Here is a 21,901-nt window from a genome sequence, read left to right as displayed (position 1 = left end):
AGGCTATTTAATCAAACACCCCTCATCGAGACAATGCAAACTGACAATTGTTTTTAACATTTCAACATATTCAAATTGTTTTAGTATTTTCCTCTAAACATAGAGAATGGAATGACCCTGGATCTGTAATACCCCTTTGACGGACAGTATTATGATGACACTGGTTTGTTCTTACTTTACAGACACTGGAGACCGCCTCCACTTTGCGTTGGACGGAAGCGATGGTATCCAGGAAAGTGGCCTGGAAGATGATGCAGTTAGCGCGGCCTGTGAAGTCTGGAATCTGGGAGAGCTCAAAGAGGAACCTGGAAGAGGGACAGGGGGGGTGTGATGTGTTATGACAAAATTAAACAAAGTGTCCAACAGGAAGAACTATTTTTTGCTTTTCCCCACGCTGCTCGGCTGAGTCAGTGTGGCGGCGGTCATGAGGAGTGCTGCTTGGCTGCGTCTGAAAAGGACTCCAAGGTCGACTGGAGGGAAAGGTGTCGAGCGGCGAAGGGGGTGCTGATCAAAGTCCGCTCCGGCCTGATGTGGGATGACGAGTGTAAACAGAGGGGTGTCAGAGGGACATCCTGTGATTAGCCCCCGCTGATGGAGCAGCAGTCAGGATGACTCAGGCTGACCCAGTGACAGCTCTACTTAAACACGAAGCAAGGCCATGTGCTCTGAGCCTTATTAAGGGATGGACACAATTTAAATCTTCCCATTATAAAGAAATAAAATAACTTTACTGTTCAGGTTTGTCCAGCACTTTGGTCTCATCGCCTTTGGAGCTCTCAATATGCTTCTTTATGGTCACCATCTCATCACTGGTAGCCCTCTGAAGAACACAGCACAAACATACGTTATACATCCTTACAAGATAATGAACAGAACTATAATCTGCTACAACAGGACTCTGACGTCCAAATTCATTCTTGATCTTATAATGGCGTCTGTCTGAACAAGAAGAGGCTGACATTCTTCAGTGGTAACAGTCATTATAAGGGCTGATAAATAAGGCCCAACCACAACATGCAGCTTTGCACACCAAATTAGATTTTCCTGCTTTCCCCATTATATAGCCATGTACAGAATTGTGTGTTGTTATTACTATAAACAAAGCCCATAACTGAATTAGTGCACAGGTGACTTACATTTTCATACAAGGCCTCGATGGTCTCCAGGTCGACCAGAGTGTTGTCCACATTCAGAAGAGCTGGAACAACAGCACAGGACTTCATTAACAGCATGCTCTGCTCATATAAATGAAGCAGATCTCAGCCAAAGCACTGGGCCTTTTAACTGCTGCCAGTCCCACAAACACAATCTGGAGATGTAAACGCACTTCAGCTCTGCAACTTCACTTACTGCGGTAGAATGAAAATGGGAACTTGTAGCAGAGTCCTTCTATATACTCTTACAAATGTATAGCTAACATACATCTCAACTGTGAATTATCCCCTGGAAAAGCACATAAGCCTAAAACGCTTTGGGAACAACTTGACGTTTATGGTTTTACTTTAAAAAGGCAAATGCATTAAATAGCTAAAATGCTGGACAAGATTGTTGTACATGTTATTTACTGAGTTTTAATTACTCTGGGCTCCACGGTGATAAAAGTGAAAGGGCAGAGGGGAAAGTCGGGAGCTTCTGTGTCTGCGAGGTGTCACAGGTTTATGGCTCTGTTTGGGACAGTGGTGTGTATGGGAAGGAGTGGACGGGGGAGAAAAGGAGGTGAGAAGGGGATGGCTCCAGCCCTTGGTCCCAGATCACCTGACAGACGTCTGGTTGGTGTCACATCAGGACTAGACAAATGTGTGCAGCTCTCTCTGAGCTGACGAGTTGTGAGCTGTCTCTGATGTACAGTGGTTAATTTGATAGATGACAAAGCACAACTTAAAGTGGACATAGTATCACGCATAATTGTGGCTTAAAATGACTCTGCAGATAGTGGTGGGAATTACATGTTATGAAACGGTTGACGGCATGGAAGGAAATGCATCCAGTGCAGAACAAATCTGGTGATGAATTTTGGGCTGTAAAAATTTTGGAGACAATAGCTTGTTCTCTTTCCAATCAAATACAAGAAGAACAAAACAAAACGTGAACAGTGAAACAAAGTGAGTGAAACAGAATAGGTTTTTTTTGGGCGACGGAATGTCATAGCAAAAGTAAAAGCTTGAGAAAAACATTATCTGCAGAATATGTCTCCTTTAAGTACAACAGATAAGCCCTTTCATGAGTTTTCATGTAGAAGTTCACTCTCAAAGGCCACAATGCTAACAAGCCAATCTCTGTGCATTCTGGCTCCCTCTGCAAACCTGTCAATGTCTGGATCACAGGATCACGCTGGAGGTCCATTTCCTACATCTTGTTAGAGTGGATAATGCGCTCCCTGAGCCGTGCAGCCGTCAATCACACATGCACACACATATCGGGAGGAGAGGGGTGTTGGGCCTGAGCTGCATAAGAGCGCTGGATCCAAGGGGGAGACGGATCTCGCTCCACGGCCACAGATCAAAGTCTCTCGCCGCTCTCCCTCCACTCCGCAGACTGCAACACGTGTTTGTGTGTGGCTGGGCCTTTCTCTGCCCTTGAACCATGGTGGCCCTTCAGGCACCCCCCACCCTCCGCCACAAAAAGTGAACCCTGTCCGAGTGCCACCTTCCTCCTCACTGTAGCCCTAATTACATTACACGTCCCATGTCCTTTTAATTTGGCAACAAAAAGTATCCGAGTTGGACAGGGACCCTTAGAAGTACTTATTAAGATGCTGTCCTTTGTCATTAAGATTTACACTTCCTATTAAGACACAATATGGAGGGCTCATGCTGTGTGGGAGCCTTTCTAGGAAACCACTTCTCCAAACTGAATCCAGCGACAGAAAGTGGATAAAAATAGAGTGCCTGCGTTGGGAGAGTATTTTATAGGATTTTACGTAGTTAGTGCGTTGTAGAAGGCGGCTTGCTTACATGCTCAGGTCATTAGCGGGGTGTCAGTCCTATTAGGCTTGTGGAAACCGTCACTGGCTACAATAAACAGATCCACTGGCCGCACGCTCAGACTAACAGGCGGCATGCACAAAGTCCTGGGACGACAGCAGTCCAATCTATCTTTAGTAAAATAACACAGCTATTATCACTAGTGCGCGTCATGTGCTGCAAATGATCTCTGAACACTGCAGTAATAGTAGAGTAGAGACTTAATTTTGTATCTTCTCATTTGATCTGATTAATGTGCACGTGCATTTGAACTGCTTCTCTCTTACCTTTCTGCTCACTATATTAAAAAATCCATCCAGTTGAACCACAATATTAAGCCGACAACTGGCAATAGCTTTAAATGAGCTGCCCAAAAATAGTCCAAAAAAGTAGGAGAATATTCTGCTGTTTTATCTCGCCTCTATAAATATCTTCATCTGCATTTCATCACGAGTCGTCTCCGATTTACTGTTGCACGCTGCTGTAAATTGAGTCTATTACTGTGGAATCTAAATATTCTCTGCGCTCCAGAAGATACATCATGATCTGCATGTGCATCTCCCCTTTCCGGTAAATATAATTAAAAGGACATTGTTACCTTGTTGAATGTCTTTCATGTCCAGATGCAGACTGGAGATGAGGATGCCAACAGCCTGAGAGCGCTTCCCATCCAGCAACTTCACAATCTGAGAGAAATACACACGATAAAGATAAGTGATGGAAAGTTTGATTCAGTGACGTCTGGTCACTTACAATGTTATTTTCCAAGGGAACCATATCAACATTTAGAAAAAAACAAAGAGCATTTATTATACAATGACCATTAATATTTAACATAATGCAAGATCTATTCAAGCTTTATGTCCAATCAAACCCACGATTCAAATGATCACAATCAAGCAAATTGAAAATGCACACTGTGAAAGAATCTCATTGCAAAACAAATTGCAACAAAGTGGTTCAGCCCTTGTTTCTATCATGCACTTGTTTTTTCCCTGAATCTGACAGCGTATTTTCTTTGTCTCACTCCCACTAAACGACTGGACAATCTTGCTCAACTTTTCCCATCACTGAGAAAATAAAACAATCATTTCCCCACGGACACATGCGACATATTACGAAAAAATATCAGGTGGCAGTGAAAGTACAAAGGCAGAAGTGGCACCATAAAAGGACAGTCTAGAAGAGCAAGGGCCTTTTTAGAACAAACTATAAATTCACAGGATTTTTATTTGTGCCTACACATGGACACAATTACTTATGACCGAATTAGCCATAAAGACAGAGAGGGTTTTGGCAAGGTAAAGCCCTGCTCTAAAAGTTAATGTGTCAGGCTTCTTCATTAGCTATTATGGCGTTTGTCGGCTACTGGGCTGTCCGAAAGAGCCGGCCTTTAGAAGTAGGTATTGCATTACAAGGAGTGTTAGTGGGTGCCATGCTGCTTCCAGCCTCTATTACCTGGATCACTAGGGATCTCCCACACTGGGCAACTCCACGGCCAGGCCTTTTCCCAACACCTCTAATTAACCGCTTTGGACGGGCCACACTAAAAGCGGCCCAGGAACCCTATACCCGAGTCGTTGTGGTTTGCAGAAGCCGCCAATTAGCCTCAACGGTTAGGTTAATGAGAAAAGACAACTGATGTGAGGGCGAAGTGGTGACAGGTCGAGGCAAAACAGCGCCCTCTAGTGGAAAGCAATGAAAGGTTTCAAAGATTGTAGAAGTTATAAAGGTTTCGTAATTTCATCCAAGAGGCTTTGTCAATCCTCATTGGAGATGCTTCAAGACAATAAATTCCAAAATCAAATCAGATGAACCATATTTTGAAAGGTTTTCCTCTTTAAATTGTTACAAGCGGCAATAATGTTACTCTGGGAGGGTTATTTTGGGGCGTCAAGGTCTGAAAATTCTGTGAAATCCTGTTTTACCCAATCCACGGTCATAAGTGGTCTATTGTCCTAAGCTGGAGTAAAATACGTAGCCCAGATGACTTCTTTTTGTTGCCGTTTGCTTTCTACAATGACAGAGGAACTGCGCGGACATCCCTCTAGCGGACGACGTCAGAACACTCCACAGTCAAAAGCTCTTGGATCAACATTTCAAAACAGAAAGAGGAGTCAAGAGAGCACTCTGTACAAATAAATACGGTGATGAAGATAAACTAGGAGGTGTCGGATGGCGGGAGCAGCAGGTGGAGGATGTTACATAGACGGGCGACCACGCAGCGTCAAGGGCCGGAGTTTACACAAGAGCGCTGAGTGTCCGTCTGGAAATGTGCGCGAATTAAGCCGGCAGATGTTACAATTAAACAATAACAACCTGAGCAAGTGGCTAATATCCGACGCCCACTCGTGCGCCTCATGCTTCTCTCAATCTGTTTTCAATGATACAGGTTTGCCTATGAAATAATGTAGTTTATGGGTCAATGCGTGGATACAGTGGTTTTTGTCATGGCATTTGGAAATAAAGTAGCACACCTGCAGAGAGATTCTTTTCCAAATGTGGGAACAATCATTTCAATACTTCCATGCTCAAAGGTTCAAAACATAAAACAGCAAGCCATGGCAACTATTAAAAAGATTTAGACTTTACTTAGGCCAGCTACATGGTGTGGAATACTTCTTTTATTCTTTTATAGGTTCTACTATTTTCTGTCTGAAGGATGTCTGTGCTACCTCTGTATTTTCTATCCTATTTCAATCCACATAGCACGTAATAGAAAAAGATATTCAAGGTCAAAGTATGTCAGGTTTGATAAGATGAACTGGTTTCATGAGATGAACGAATTATTTGGGTTGTTTTGAGACAATTATGATGGTGTTAGCAAAGATTCACTCATTTATTACAAAAACAAAGGAGCACAAGGACTTCTACTCAAGGTAAAGAGTCATTTTCAAGCTTACAGTGCGTTGCTGCTGCTGATAGGTGCCTGGTTTAGATGTTGCGCCTTGTGGCCACATGACTGCAATTATAGCTCAGGTCAAGTCTGCTCTGGTCTGCTCGGACAGGAGAGCTTTCCTCAATGTCATCTCCTCGGCTTTGATATGCTAATTCTCGCGGCGAGAGACGGGCACGAGCGTAAACAACAGCTTTGATTTCTCTATGGCACACATGAGAAAGATTAACGCACGCGTGTAGGCATCAACGGGTTTTCGAATTCGCAAATTTCTGGAGTTGTTGAGGGAGAAAAATGTTGGGGAAGTGGCTCATATGCATAATGTACACACGCACATTCCTCCTCCACGCATCTCATCTCGTCTAGAGCCCCGAGGGCCTGGGCTTAGCTTGATCTGGCAACACTTTCACGGCAAGTGCATAATGGTTGTGAGGACGTGCTGTCATCGCAGCCGGACAAACATGAGTGTTAAGACACAGGCTCATCATCATTTCAAAGGCCCGGGCTGTCCACGTGAGTGACCCCTGCAGGACCGCTCCAGGTACAGTACAGACGTTTTTATGTTCTACCGACTCTATAAAACTCAAATTACTACTAAGTGTTATGGTCTGACACCAAAACAATACTTTGGGTTTACTGTACTCTAAATGACTATGATTAGCATGTGGTTTTACTGGAGTTTTTTCTGTAATTATTAAGACTCTACTGCGCTGCAAAGGGACAAAATGTTTTCCCTTTGCCAGACATTGTGTTCGCAGACAGTCTGCAGCGCATCATGAGCGATTGTAAACCTGGAAGTAGCACTAATGCAAAAAACAATTAGCCTGGAGCTGTAATTCTGGAAAAATCATTAATTAAAGCAGAACTAATAAGTCACTCATGCCCCTAGAGGCCATAAGCGCCACTGCAGGTATCATGTTGTGTGTTTTTTTTAAACATTAAAGCAGTACTAAGTAACGTGTTTACCTTAATAAATCCTCTCCGTAGTCCCTGTGGGGGTAATACAAGTGTTTATGGGATGATTGGAGGGTCTTTCATCTCCCCCTGGTGTCTCTGGACAGAAAACCATGTTTGCAACTTGACTGCCCCCGGTGCAGAGAAAGCAATACACACTAATGAAATCACGAAGAAGCTAAAATGCTAACGGGCAAAGCTAACTGCGGGCTAACGTCACTTTAAACAGTATTTACAGCCAAGTTTGAGTGAAAAAAAATATTTCCATTGTATAATTGGATGCGCAGTAACCCTCTCTCCCTTCGCCTTTCCTGTCAGCGTAGTATTTACTCTCCAAGACAATTAATACGTTAAAAATCGTAACTTGCTACTACACCTGCAGTTGCGCTTATGGCCTCTAGGGGGAAGAGTTACCTAGTACTGCTTTAATTGTGTGTAAGAGTAAATACTACGCTGAGATAAGACAAAGGGAGAGAGGGATGTTGTACATTGTGCCACAACCCAATTACACAACGGAGATAATTTTTGTAACTCAAACTTGGCTGTAAATACTGCACAGTTAGCTTTGCCCGTTAGCCTGCTAGCTTCTTCGTCGTGATTACATTAGTGTGTATTGGATCTCCGGGTGGGAGCAGGGAAAGTTGAAAGTGTGGTGTTCTAGCCATAGACACAGGGGGGAGGTGAAAGCCCCCCATCATCCCATTAACACTGTATTACCACCAGAGGGACTACGAAAAGGATTTATTAAAGATAAACAAGTTACTTTGTACCGCAGAAATAACAATTTTAGTCTTTGAGAATTAATACCTACAGCATTTTTCGCATTTTCAAAGTAATCGTGTGTGTGTTAACTAACCACATGTGATTCTTTCCATTTACCCCTCTTATTTCCTCTTAGTGTTTCCATTCATCCAAGAGCTGTACTTCTCAGAAACCAATTTGCGATTGTGATTGTTTTCTACTCAAGAGAATACTTCAAGGATATAACAACTGATTAAATAAACTAGCTCATTTTAGTTCACAGACCTTTTCTGCCAATGGGACAAAGCTGGAAGATTATTGACCTCTTTATTCCAAAAAAATGTGAATCTTCTTCATAAACGAATGCCTACAGTTACTGGTGACCATAGTAACCCTGCTTTTGTTGACTGATACAAAACGGTTTTAGGACTGTTTCCGTGAGCTTGGTCGGTCCATCCAGGGGGCTGACATAAGCTCTAAAAGGAGAGAGTTAGCAGGATCAGTGTCTGGATGTGGCTGTCTGACTTGGATCAAATGTTGGAGACTTTGCCGCTTCAGAGTGACCAGACGTATCGGACAGGTCTCGGGCTGGACCCACTCTGGCCCTCTGGACTGCAGTTGGAGCCTTCACAGATTGATCAGATGTGTATAGATTCAGAGGGGACAGTCTGGGGCAGTGGCCACTTTTTAACGGCTTAGACGCCTCGCTGAAGACCACAAGGCAGCCAGAATGCTGACAGGGCTGGCTCAAGTGCAGAGTTGCAGCATCAGGTCTTTGCTGGGTAAGGGGATGGTAGATCAATCTGGCACAAGTGGTGTTTTTCTTTCTCCAAATTTCCTTAACAATATTTGCTTTACCTATTAACTTAAATGCTAGCACAAATGGAAAGACAACATCATTCTAGTGCTGGGTTGTCCAAAAGCAGAAAATAAACCGTAAGGGAAAATTCAGATTGATCTTGTGTTGGCACAGAGAAGAAAACCAGGGACCATGGGGGAAAAGCTGGATGAGGATCAATCAATGTTATCAGAGTGTTTTGTACTGCCTGAACAGGCGTAAAATCTTTATAAACTAGCCAAAGCACAGCAGTTTATTTACAAACTAAAGATTCACATTAGGATTAGCCAGACAAAGCCATGTGTACAGAAGGGCATACATGTATCTCTTGCATTAAGCAACATTTTCATATTAACTCAGTGGCAGATAGTAAGTTTCTAATGATAAATATAAACAAATGCAGTGTTGAATATGTCATTTTTATCACTATACCTTCTTTGTCTTTGCTTTCTTCTCAAAGGTGTCAGCCAGTGGCTTCTTCTTCGCTTGTAAAGTGGCTTTGGAAAAAAGGTCCTCAAATTCTTTGGCGTTAACAATATCAGGCTCCTCCAGGGAACCCCATAAGGTGTTGTTGCTGGAAACAAAAGAAAGAAGATTTTTCTTTTTCATATTGATATCTTTTCAAGTTATTAGTCATAATATAAACAAATAAATATTGCATTAACTAATATGGTCCGTGGACAAAGACAAAATAGACCTCAAACAAATAAATAAATGCTTTCCAGTCCAGCACCATTTTATACACACACACAAAATAATACGTTTACTCTAAACAGGTGCTGTAACTCTGAGACAATGGAGATTGATCAAAGTGGTGATTGCGATTTTAATTAAATTTGGAATCATTGCTACAGTACAGCACAACACAAGACATGTGCTAGTTCACCAAATATTGAGTTATGTATTAGCCAAAGGGAACCGGTCCAGAAATAGCAGCATTCAGAGTATATTATTACAGTTGAAACCAACAGTCATTAAAAATATAACCTCCTTGGCAAAGGAAGTAAACCGAGAAGACTTTGAGAGCATCATTTTATGTCAGACGATTCTCTACCGCTTGCCTAAAACACTCAATAAAATGGAACACTAAATGACTTTTCAGGGAAAACCTTGGACAAAATAACTATTGCGCCATGTAATTTCTAACTTCAGCCTGACTGGAATTGAAGCTGAATCCTGCCGTCAACTTTCTGCAGCTTTCCTCCATAAACTCTGCTGCTGTACTGTGCCAATAGTAAGTAGAGTTCCAGCTCAAGTTTAAACACCTGGAATCATTTTAGGCGCGTTTATCAATTCCCCTTTAGACAGCCAAACCTCACACCATTAACGCAAATGACACAGCTGATCCGGCTCAGCTTCAACATCTGACCCATTTAATGCCCCTTAACCTGTTCTTCTACACTGAAATTTATAGCTGACGTGAAAGCGCTGCAGTCATTCAGTCAGGCCCTCAGTCTATGTGCGCTTGAACCACAACCCAACCTTGCCCACTAATCCATCCATGAGAATACAAGGCCATAAAGCTGTAAGTCTGGCACTAAGAGGCAAAGACCACAACCACTGTAAATGGGCCGGATAATCCACTTACAATTACAGTATCTCATAAGAGCCTTTAAATGAGAGAGTGTGGGACAACAAGTACATCTGTCATACTCCAGGGAAAAATCTTCTAGTGTATGTTAAACTTACAATTTACAACATAAAACATAGAACTCATCAAATTTCTAGTCTCCCAGACTCTAGTCATCAATTACAAAATAACCAGACAGAGACCTCTAGTGGTCATACACTGATAATAAAAAGTCTAATCAGGTTGAACCTGGACTTCTTTGCCTCAGGCCTGGCTGAGACACACCCCATGCTTTGTTTGGCATGACTTTTTACTTAGCTTCCACTGAGGTGCATTGGAAGAGGCCACTATAACTGTACATAACACATTCAACAGATTTAGCAAAAGAGCATCAATCCTATTTTTTGAAGCCGGCTGTAATCTCACACGTGTGTGTCCCAGGCCTGAATGAGCCTGTTAGCCAATCAGGACCAATGGTATACAGCCAGGAAACGCAACAAACCAGCACAAAATGAAAACACATATCACAATCAGCACAATATACAGAAGTGATCAATACTTTCGTAAACATTTGAAGGGCACAAGCTGACTTACTTTTTATCTTGTATCTGAATCCTGCTCCAGTATAGTGGCTTCATGGGACATGCCGGCTCAACAGCAGGCTTCCTTGGGGCTTGTTGCGATTTCTGGAAGAAGCCACCCATGGATGGTGGAGGAGGAGGGGGGCCTCCACCTGGAGGTGGAGGAGGAGGTGGTGGGCCAACCCCAGGAGGGGGAGGAGGAGGAGGAGGTGGGATTGCACCAGGAGGACCTGGTGGAGGAGGAGGTGGTGGTGGTGGTGGGATGGAACCAGGTGGACCTGGCGGAAGAGGTGGTGGAGGCGGAACAGCACCAGGCTGACCAAAGGGAAGAGGGGGAGGAGGAGGAGGGGGGGGTGGGGGTGGAGGTGCACCCATACCTCCAGGCAGAGGTGGCGGCGGAGGTATTGAGAAAGTTGGAAGGGGAGGGGGTGGTGGAGGTGCTGGGCCTTTGTCATCCTTTACACTCAGACCGAGGCCAATGGAGTCCATGTTCAGTCTCTTTGGTGTGTTCTGATTAGGGCTCAGAACAATAGTCCCGCCCTCTCCATCCGGGCTCTTGATGAAGCTGTCCCGGTCTGTCTGGATGCTCACGGTGCGACAGGTCTTGAGTATTGAGTCGTCCGCAGTAGACACACCGACGTGCCGCACAGCACAGCGCACCTGACCAGCGAGGTACGGCTTGTCACTCTGCAATTGGTTGATGAGCCCCTCCAGATGGGATATGGACACTGCATTTTCACCTCGCAACTGGAAGATCTTCAGTTCAAAGTCTGACTGCAAATACAAACAACCACACAGAAATGTACTTTTGTGTTTTTAAGCCAACATTCTTCTCATAATGCACCATCATGTGCTTCATATACCATAACAACAGCCCCCAGGGAACAGTATATACATGCTGTTAAACTCTGTGTTAACATCGTGCTCATTAAACTCTTCTCTAAACTGCTGCCAATCTGGCTCTCAGAGTCAAGCTCCAGTTTTCACTGGGATGTTTTTATTAATGGGAAACATACTGTAAAGTATGGAGTACTGTATATGGAGTTAAATCCAAAAGTAAATTATTTTCGCAATATTTTATTGCATGTTTCTCATTCGTAGAAATCATTATTTACTAAATGTGTTTTAATATAATAATATGGAACATCATCTATTAGAACTGCTACCTTCTTATTGCAAGACTTTTATGTAGACCTACTTGAGCATGTGTAAAGAGAAAAAGTAACACATATGTCCGCTAATATGTAAAGAGAAGAAAAACAAAACACTTTTTAAGCGTTTTAAAATACCCTTGCACAAACGAAAAGCAAATGCAGATATGGTCCATCAACTCATGGAAAGAAGCTGCCATCTAGAGGCCAACACATGCAGCTGCAGTCACAAACTCAAACTGCTATACTTTTTTGGCTCTATTCACTGACACATTCTCGATAATTATATTATATTTACTTAATTTGGGGTTATGACCCAGATTTACCTAAAAAACTTACATGCATCTTCTCCAAGTCTTCCTTGCACTGCCTCTTGAGCTGCAGAAGGGCAGCTTGGTGCTCTAAAGAGACACAAGACAAAATAAGAAACATGTTAATATTTACTTCATTGTCACCTTAACAATAAAAAACATAAAAGGATACGTCATCAACTGGTCCACCTAGTTCTGATCTCCACTGAAACAACACAAGCACATCACAGACAGCTAGAATCCTTCGACAGCAGCTATACTACACATGACATAATGATGCACACAATGGCAGTACTTGAGTTTTCGGATGATTTCCTAACCTACTTAAACAACACAAATTCCTGTGATTTGTGTACAAGACATGCAAGCTTAAGAGATATTTTAAATTCAGAGAAAAGAAGAAAAATGAAAACTAGGGTTCAATCAACATGTTGTCAACAGTCTCTCAACATCCAGAACCTGAAAGAAAACGCTCTTCAATTGTAATCTAATCATGCGGTACAATCATGAGGGCTTTTAACCTTTTTCGGTGACATTACACCTGTTGCCTCTGAGCGCAGCCAGCTACACATGGCTCTGTGCCCAGACTGTAGCTGATTCCATTAAATGTTCCCATCCCTACTACTATACCCAAAGAACACCAGCACACATGCTGTATCCCTGCCAGACAAACAGCTACATCAGGCCACGCAATGAGCTTAAATGGATTTGAGGGATGCCCTACGCCCTGCCTCTGATCCTTAACTGTCTCAATGATTTGCTAGATCTCTGATAGTGGCTATATTTTTTTCCTCAAAATGCACTGCTGACAGGCTGCGCTGAAGAGTGGAGAGTTCTATACTAACTCAAACTCGATTAGCGTAAATGAATGATCTTCTAACAAATCTGTAAATAAGAGACCAACATGCCAGATCGGCTGATAAATATGAGCACTTTTAAGTATCATTTATCGGCCATAGAGCATTGGTGCAAGTAAAAAAACAATCACTTGAAGCTTTTTTGCTTCAATCCATTGAAAGAGAAGGGTGTGCTCTACTGTAAACTCACATGCACTTAAGTTGCTGTGATATCTGCTCTTATAGCATCTGGCTTGTATGATTAAAAAAATCAGTCCATGTACCATTTTCCTTCTCATTTCACCAGAAAATTGGACTGACAACTGACTGGGCATAGAAAATAAATAAATGAAAGAAAATCAGCAATTGCCATTAAATAAATTATGGTTGACCTCTAATGTAAAGTATAAAGTAAGCGCATCCTCACCTGCCTCTGTGTATTTGAGCCCAACCTTCTCCTCTTCATCTTTGGGTTTGGGAGGAGGCCACACCGCCTGGAGACGCCCCGGAGTTCGGTCCTCGCTGTCGGTAGGAGATGTCAGCTCAGTCTATGCAACAGAGACATTAAAATACATGTGGTCATTTAACACAGCTACCATTGAAAGACCAGTGTGTTTTTGTTAGATATGACTATAGTAGATAACACGATGGCTAAAATGTATGTCAGTAAAATGAGTAAAGACTACACAATACACATGCTTCACTATGCCTAAGTAAACTCCCACAATACTTCCATTTGCCTTAAAGAGTAATTAGTTACCACATTAGCTTCTATAGGGCTTCTGACGTCCTTCACTGGAGATTTGGCAGACCTCTCAAAGATCATCTTCAAGCTCTCCTTGTCATTCTTTAGCTTCTTCTTCACTGCATCCAGATCCACTTCTTCGGCCTTGTCCTTAGCTACTACTGTTTTAGGCCCAAAAATATTCTTAAAGGTCTCATAAGCCAAGTCTGTCGTCTTCTTCCTTTCTGTTGACGGCGTGCTGCTTTCTGGCTCTTTGCTCTCCGAGCCCTCACCTCCTTTAACTTCACTTTCCGCCATTTGGCTCTCCTCTGGCTTTTTACTGGGGCTATCAAAGTTCAGTAGATGACTTAGCTGTCCCATTACTGAGCTTTTAGTATCAGACACTGGCTTTGGTTCAACTTGCTTTTTAACTGAGGTGGCTGTTAGCTTCTGTTCAGGAAATAACTTGGCTTTATTTACGGTCTTCTTCAGGCTGAGCAGTGCCAAATCTGCATCCTTTTCACTCTGTTTGATCTCTGAAACCGTTTCCCTGTCCTCACCTTGAGCACCCTTTTTCAGAACCCTCAAGCCACTGAATAGCGCTGGCATTTGAAAGGAAGGGCTGTTTGAGTTGCTTGCACTTTTGGAAGGAGATGTATTGGGGGTGGATAATGCAGGTGAGGTTACAAGCGCCGAATCAGTGCCGGAAGTGTCTTTTTGAAAATCTGTTTTTATTGGCGATCGATTTGAAAGAGTTCTGGGTGACAAAATGCGAGGTTTAGGCTGCTCATTGGATTTCTCAACTTCCTTAGCTGGACTAGAGCCAGTTGTTATAATAGTTGGGTCAGGCGTAGAACAGTCAATGCAATCATACTCCTCGTCACCTAAAACAACATTGCTACTGCTTTTCTTGTCACTTTCACTCTCTTTATTGACACTTTCAGGTTTCTCTTTGGGACTACCGCCATCTTTAGCTTTGGAAATATGAATCGATGTCGAGTTAGTCTTTCCAAAAGACTTGCTGGAGTATAAAATCGCCTCTATGCGGGATCTTTCTTTGAACATGTGCGTTTTGAATACAGGGGCACTGGCTTTAGGTGAACCTCCATCAGTAGCTTTGTCAGGTGTTTTGCTTTCTTTCGTCTGGACGCCGTTGCTGCCAAACGACGTCTCCTCATCTTCATTGTCGCTGTATGTTTCTACTCTAGTGACTTGGACCAGATCTGGTTGAGTTGAAACTTCATCGCTCTTTGCTTCTGCGGTTACAGGCTTTTGTTGTGACTGACTAGAGGCAGGCGCATCTTCCCGGGGCGCCTCGTCTTCATTGTTACTCGTGGGAGCCGTTTGGGGTCCTTCAGATGGAGCGGGCGCGTTCTCCTTGAGCTCCTTAAAAGATGTGAGGATAGCGGAGCCTGTATTGGATGTGGCGGCTCTGTCTTTGAACAAACTGCTGAAGACGTTACGGAGAGAGCTCGGATCATTCTCCATGTTTACACTCCCATGCAGTAATCCAAACTTAAAAGTCTGTACAGAGTCACTTCAAATGTCACAAAAAGGTCCTTCACTCCACTTTAAGTCATCCAAGCTGCCCCTATTCCACTATTGGAACAAAAGGCCTTTGTATGGGGAAAATCTCTTCTTACCTTTTCTAGATGAGCGCCATGAATGACATTGTTATCAGGCAATCTTGTTATGTAGCAAGTTGTGCACCTACCACAGTCATGTTTTTACAAATATTAGCCTAGCGCATTGCCAATGGAGAGTTCCCATGATGTTGAGGGTTAAGCTGTTCAAAGGCTGGCTTCATATCTTGCTGTAATCTGCCTGGGAGAGACAGAGTTCACCTGGGGAAAATCAGAACAAACTGCTCCGTCATGGTGAGAATCCAACAGCCGGGTTAGCCGGCTAATCAGCGATCCACAGAGTAGATCCAAACTTGCTGTGAAAGTTTCTCGTCTGTAGCATGTTTCAGCTGGAGTTACAGGGAAGTCTTGTGTGCTATGAGAAAAAGCCTCAGGTGGAAAAAATGTGTGTTCACTGGTTGGCCCAGTCTGCGGTCGCCTCCTCCTCCTCCCCACGGTCCCTCCCTTCTCTTCCTGAAGGAGGAGGAGAGAATGAGCCACAGGTGTCTGATTACTTCCTCAATATGGCAGCCGTTGTAAACAACACAGGTCATCGCAACCAGTGGGGAAGCAAAAAGGCTCTTGAATAACCAAACAAAGAACCGACTGCTGGAAGCTAATTAGGCTACATGAGCAAAGGTCCGGGTATCTTTAACAAGTGAAATCAAGCACCAAGAAATGCCAATAACACATACAAAATTTAGCATTATGAATCTCTATACACATTTATCTAGTACATCTCAAGGGCTCTTACAGTAGTATGCTGTTTATACTCATGTAAATGTATGTCAAATACTTAATATTTCAGAGATCTGCATTTTTATTTCTTTAATCAATGTTAAATCAAAGTGAATCAAAGTCAACTATTTACATAGAGCCTTTTTTAAACCCTTCCCATTATATTTTAGCTGCATGTCTCTGGGGCCAGGACTCCTCCTCAGAACAAGAAAATGTGATTTTTCAGCAGGACTTCCTTGGCTAAATAAGGGCCTGTGACTTTTGTGTGCGTGTGAATAAAAGGGCTACCAATCGCACAGAGGGCTAACAATTGGATTATGTAACAACACAGTGGGATTAATCATTGCCTGAACCGAGCCAATGTGTGTGCACTTTAAGGTTTAAGAAATCTTGCTACAATAATTATACATTTTTTGTCAACATTTTGGCCTATGACATTACAATGTCATTTTAATAATGTTGGATGACGTGTTCAAACCATAGCTACAAAGTTATAAAATCATTTTATAACCGAGTATGGTAAATGACAGTCACTTTCATACCAATAATGAGCACCTTGCTTGTTCTATAACAGGCTATGACCTGGCTTTTACGCAGGTACGCTGAGCGATTCAGGCGAGCCCTTTTGTGTCTTTTGAAAACAATAAGCACTTTGCTCTCACACCTAGAACCACACCCATATAATCTACTTCATCTGCCACAGAGACTAAAAACACACTTTGGGCTGTGTGCCAGACCACATATTTTAACCGTGAATGGTTGGTTTGGAAAGCATTACAACAGAAATATTTTAAATACCTTCAAATGCAACTACATTGTTTAATTTGATGTTGACGGAGCACATGCTTTTAAGCTACTACATTATCTTTTCCTGTTCTGGTTGAGGAGGAATTGGAATGAGAGTTTTGGCTCAGGACCCCTGTCTCCAGATTCAAATCCCTAACACATTAATCCATCTCTGAGAATTTCAATCAGGTGCTTATATGCATGAGTGGAGAAATCCCTATTATCCTAGAGAAGTACAAAAGAACGGCTTCACTTTAGACTGGAAAACATTCGGCTGCCCTCACCGTGCATTCCAGCTTGGGATAGTAGGGAGTTTCCCCAATGATGTCATCCTCCGGCGGCGTGATACGTAAGAAGTCCAGGTGATCGGGGCGCGGGACCCGTCTGATTGGCTCCTGAGGCTCATCCAGCATCCAAATGTCATCCTGTCGCAAGAGGGAATCGTCTGCAAAACACAAACACGGACAAGCAAGACACACGGCGGTTAGCGTTGTGCAAGGAACGTCACGAAAAAGAACAGAAGGCGTTAAAGCCACACTGCACTCACATGTAGCTAGTAAAGGTCCTCATAGTTAATACTTGTAGTCAAACTAAAGCAGAAACATCTCCATGGACATGAGCCAGTGATGTCAGCAAAGTGATGAATCAGCCTGCTCACAGTAAACACTAACCAGATTTGAAGATGTTTTTCCTCACTAATAAAAGCAATGTAATGCTTGTCATTATTATATTTACAATGTGAAATGTTATGTGTGGGTTTTAAGTGTAAAAAAGACGGAGCAAGAAGTAATCGGTCAGGTAGGATGATCGTGTGGGAACGCCACAAGAAAAGGACGAAGGAGGATGTGGCATTTAAAAGCTTTTAGCATCAACCAGAAAGCGTGAGACCCTTGTGCAGCTGACAGAGTGCGGGCGCTGAGCTATTTTTACCTCCACTTAGCCAGCAGTGTTCTGATCACCCACACCAGCTGCAAAGATTGCAGAATGGCCCGAATTTGCCAAAAAAATCCACTTCTCAATTCACCCGTACAATTTTCTGAGGCTTACTGTATATAAGGAAGGTGGCTTAAAAGATTTAGAGAATAAACATTGATATACTTTGATATATTACTGATGTATTGTTATTAATTTGTGACTATTTCATAATTAGCAAAGCATAAAATAACAACGCACTAATTGATTACACACTTATTGCTTTGTGTTTCTGTTTTATTTAGAAAATACTGCCATCTCTCGACCAGTTTCTTGAAAAGTCAAATCAAGAGCCTGCATAAAATAAGATCTTTAACTTTGTATTCCTTTACATAACATTTTAGAGAGGATGGCCTTTTATTTACTGCTTTGCTCTGTGACATTATGGAAGCATCTGCAGACTCTGCCAAATGTCAGACTTAATGAAAGATGACACGAGTCGCTATAGTGGAGCTTTTAAATACTTTATACATGTCCCATGTAGTCTTTCTTGAGGGAGTCAACAATATGATAAAAAATGAAAAAGGCCGAGGCTAAGGGTTGCACGAACAGTGCCTGGTAAAGTAGTGGACGGACATAAAGGACACCAAGGGATGGGCACACATCGAACACAATCTGAGCATCTTTTAGCTGTTAGTAAAGCACATAATATGAGAAAAAATGCAGTATTCTATAACAATATTTTCTAAACTATTTTAACACAGTATATTCCAATAAACCTAACCAAATATCTTAAGCTTTCTTATACTAAATCAAGACAAAAAAGGCAAATAAAAAAAAAAAAGACAAAAACCAATCTGAAAAATGATGACTTGAACTGAACTTTTGCACAATTTTAGGTTACTGTGTATTACTGTGTTGGCAAATAATGTAAAATTCTCAGATGGAAGATCTCAGAGACTTTGCAAAGATTATGTCAAATGACATATGATCACATGGATGACATTACGCAGCCCTAACTATGCGATTATTTATTGAGTAGAGTTAAAGCTACAAAAGACATTTACCTTTAGCTCACGAAGACACAAACACATTCTTCTTGGTTTCGTATGACAATGTCTAATATCCTGCACAGGCTTTTTCCTGTGCAGTCAAGTGTTTAAACCCAAATTCAGAGAATTAATTTAGCATAGCCCGCCCATATAACCACCGCTGAAGTCTGCAAGTATCCATTGAAATTCAGTTCTGGTATTAAGTACTATCAGTCATTATGAGACAGGAGTCGGCCCCTGCAGTCCTTCAGTTATCAAGAGCTAAAAAGTGGGATTAGATGAATAACTTTTCATTACAATAATGCGGCTGTGTGCAGGGCCGCAGTGGGAAGTGCTGACTGCAGCTGGGACTGTTCCAGAAGAAGTCAGCAGCAGAAACTATACAGAGCCAGCTTTCTGTTCAGTCTTACTATATGAAGAGAAAAGCAATATCAGCTGAGGGGTTACAGTAGCGAGTAGCTCATTCTCAAAGGTTGATTATTTGGCATAAGCCAGGTAGCACACACGACATATGTAATTCATGTAACTCATTTCACAGGTTTAGCTGTCATATGAAAATGTTAGTAGTTTGTGCTTAGCTTGAGAATCAATTATTCAAAAAAAGTGGTCGACAGTGCCATCCACTGGACGGGCAGTAGAAAGCATGTGCAGGTTTGCTTGGGTAGGAAAACCTTGTCTTATGACTCTCTTCATTTTTTTCTCTTTGTTTATTGGTCACCACTGGTCACATTCAAATCTTTTTACTTTGGCAAGTGAACTGTCCTTGAAGTCAACGCGCTATAATCCGGGGACAATAAGCTGATGCGCAGATTTGCGACAATTGGGTCGAAGCATCTGGCTGGCTTGTGTGATACAATCCTGCAGACGATGAGCTACTTTGAAGTTAATTCTGCTCAAACAGAAAACTGCCCAGAATATGTTTCACTTTGTATCAATAATATAATGTGTGAAAATAACTAAAGGAATTCAAGATAACTGCTTTTAAATACTCTCTTATAGCAGACAAGTCGGCTTATTGACCCTGGGGACATCCATGTACTTATTGTTCTTTAATCCCCCTCCCGCTGCTCTGAAGATCCGACTTGAATGGCAGTGTCAATAATGAAACACAATATGGCCTGAGGTCCGTCTTATTGTAATGCTAAGCCCTGTAATGCACTGTAAACTGATCCGCCGATGGCTACGGACACTGACTTTAGATTACCGTAATGTCCTACATTTTAGATACAAAGGCATTCCAGTCATTTACATTAGATACAGTGGAGAAAGTGGGGTTTTCGGCTAAAGCTGCAGATGCTGACAGATGGGCCAGGGGGAAATCACAGTGTGTGAATGAGCAGCTGTCCGGCTGTGGACTGTATCACCGGTGTCTCAGACTGCCTGATGTTCTGTATGTGTAGTGGTGGCAGTGACCGGAGCTGATAGATTCATTCACACCGGTCACTCAGGCTGGTGCGGATGCTGTATTAGACACTAAAGGGGAGACCTGGCACAAAGTCGGCCAGTTACAGTTATTACTATGTCAACTAGCATGTGTGTAGGTCTAAAAGTAGGATGACAACAGGCGTCAGTCAGGTACTACAGCTCTTCTTCAAGTACAATCCTTTTTATGTGCTCGCCTTTTTATTTATTGCCTGGTCATGTATGGGATTATGTATCAGTTTGACAGGATGTAAATATTGGTGAATAGCCGTTTACCGAAATTAGCACCAAGCTCTACTGAAGCTTTCAATGAAAAAAATGAAAAACAATATAAGTAGTAGTGGATATCAGTATTTGGAATCGATTTATTATGGATATATTTAACTTTAGGTCAAGAGAAAATGCCTGTAACGCTCTGGTCTCGGTGGCATAGATTATTGCAGGAAGGAATTAATCTGTCATCATAAATTAAAAAAAACATAGGCTTTACTTAATGCTATAAACTAATATACTGGATGTACCCCATGCATAAAACATTTTTTTACTCGTAAAAATCCATAACCTGACCCTTAAATATTGCAGTAGTTGATACATGTGTCTCCTCTTTCAGCTTGGAGCCAAGACCATAGACTGTAATATAAATCTTGGAAGAAGTAGGACAAGGACGTATAAATCAACTGCCTTTTAGCACAGATCCTAGTCAGCTTAAACTACAGCTGGATGAGGGTGTGAGGAAAAGGAAATACAGAAAATAAAACACTGCAGTGTAGGACCCTTCGGTGGGGGCTAAAATGTAGCGTGACATGATGCTCACAAAGTCATCATTCACTCCAGAGGAATCCCGTTCTGAAGGATGCTGGGGCATGCACAGCTCCACATGAGGAAGGCATGCTACATTAGGTCTGGCAGGGCATTGAGTGGGAGGGAATTTTGCAGAAGGGATTGAAGATAATAAAAAATATGAAACCAAACCAAGATTCATCAAAATTAAGATTTGTTTATAATACATTTGACTAAAGTTATTGGATACTAGACCTGTGTGTTTATTGGAAAACTTGCTTTTAATTGCTTCTTTACAACTACTTAAGCTTGTTGTTCTTGAGACAAATCGTCAAATTATTTTTCCCTGCAGAGGGTCATATAAGTCCATGTCATTTATTGAAAATCTAATAATAAAGTCCAACCAATAAGCCGTGAAAAGCCTTCTCACAGTTATTAAAGAACAACAGCAGCCTTTAGCCTACATATAAAATAAGCTCGGTCTTGTCCCTGCTCAACTGCTATGCTGTTTTGGCAGACTCCTCTTCATTATGTGTATAGGGCTGGCCCTTGTCCTCTCAGTCCACAACAATCTTGCATGGCAGTGCACTCTGCGTTGAATGACAGTTTGCAGGAGGGAGAGCAGGGTGATGGACTGCTGCCCTGCGCTGATCACTTTCAGATGACCCCATTGGCTAATGTGATTAGAGTATTGCCTGCCATATGTCAGACAATATATAAGTATAGAAGTCATGTGAGAGGGCAGAGGGGTCAGGGCAGAACAATTTTCTTTTTACCTATGGCGGCCGCCAGTAAGATTCTCCAAATAGCATGCTAACATCGTATCTGGAGATGAAAAATGTAATCTAGTTTATTTTAAATGTAAACTGATTTCTTACACAACATTAACTCGCTGATAGTACACTGGCATCAGCATTTTCAGCAGCACTAGTTTCACATGGACTTTAGCAGCAAATTTTAGTCTTTGGTTTCGAATTTGTAGCGTTAACAGCACGGAAAAGATCAATACATGTCTATATTTACT

At 42.2% G+C, this 21,901-nt stretch overlaps 2 protein-coding genes across 2 annotated transcripts in view; both read right to left on the bottom strand.

The window, feature by feature from the left end:
- LOC306976416 (formin-like) overlaps window positions 1-21,901 on the bottom strand; it is a 44,846-nt gene that overhangs the window by 18,138 nt on the left and 4,807 nt on the right. Inside the window, exons 3-11 of the mRNA XM_079574337.1 lie at window positions 16,996-17,156; window positions 13,269-13,389; window positions 12,034-12,095; window positions 10,557-11,317; window positions 8,825-8,966; window positions 3,562-3,649; window positions 1,137-1,198; window positions 732-820; window positions 176-305 (exon numbers count right to left, since the gene is read on the bottom strand). Of these exons, the coding sequence (XP_079430463.1) occupies window positions 176-305; window positions 732-820; window positions 1,137-1,198; window positions 3,562-3,649; window positions 8,825-8,966; window positions 10,557-11,317; window positions 12,034-12,095; window positions 13,269-13,389; window positions 16,996-17,156 (1,616 nt within the window). The remainder of the gene's footprint in view (window positions 1-175; window positions 306-731; window positions 821-1,136; window positions 1,199-3,561; window positions 3,650-8,824; window positions 8,967-10,556; window positions 11,318-12,033; window positions 12,096-13,268; window positions 13,390-16,995; window positions 17,157-21,901) is intronic.
- LOC306976288 (uncharacterized protein) lies at window positions 13,551-15,053 on the bottom strand (the record flags this gene model as incomplete). Its single annotated transcript, XM_079574210.1, has 1 exon — window positions 13,551-15,053. One exon carries the CDS (start codon window positions 15,051-15,053, stop codon window positions 13,551-13,553), a length of 1,503 nt encoding a protein of 500 aa, XP_079430336.1.

The sequence above is a fragment of the Gobius niger genome, assembly GCF_951799975.1.
Source record: "Gobius niger genome assembly, chromosome: 16".
Classification (NCBI taxonomy): Eukaryota; Metazoa; Chordata; class Actinopteri; order Gobiiformes; family Gobiidae; genus Gobius; species Gobius niger.
Note: the sequence above shows the minus strand (reverse complement) of the source record. Positions and strands in the feature narration are given on the sequence as shown.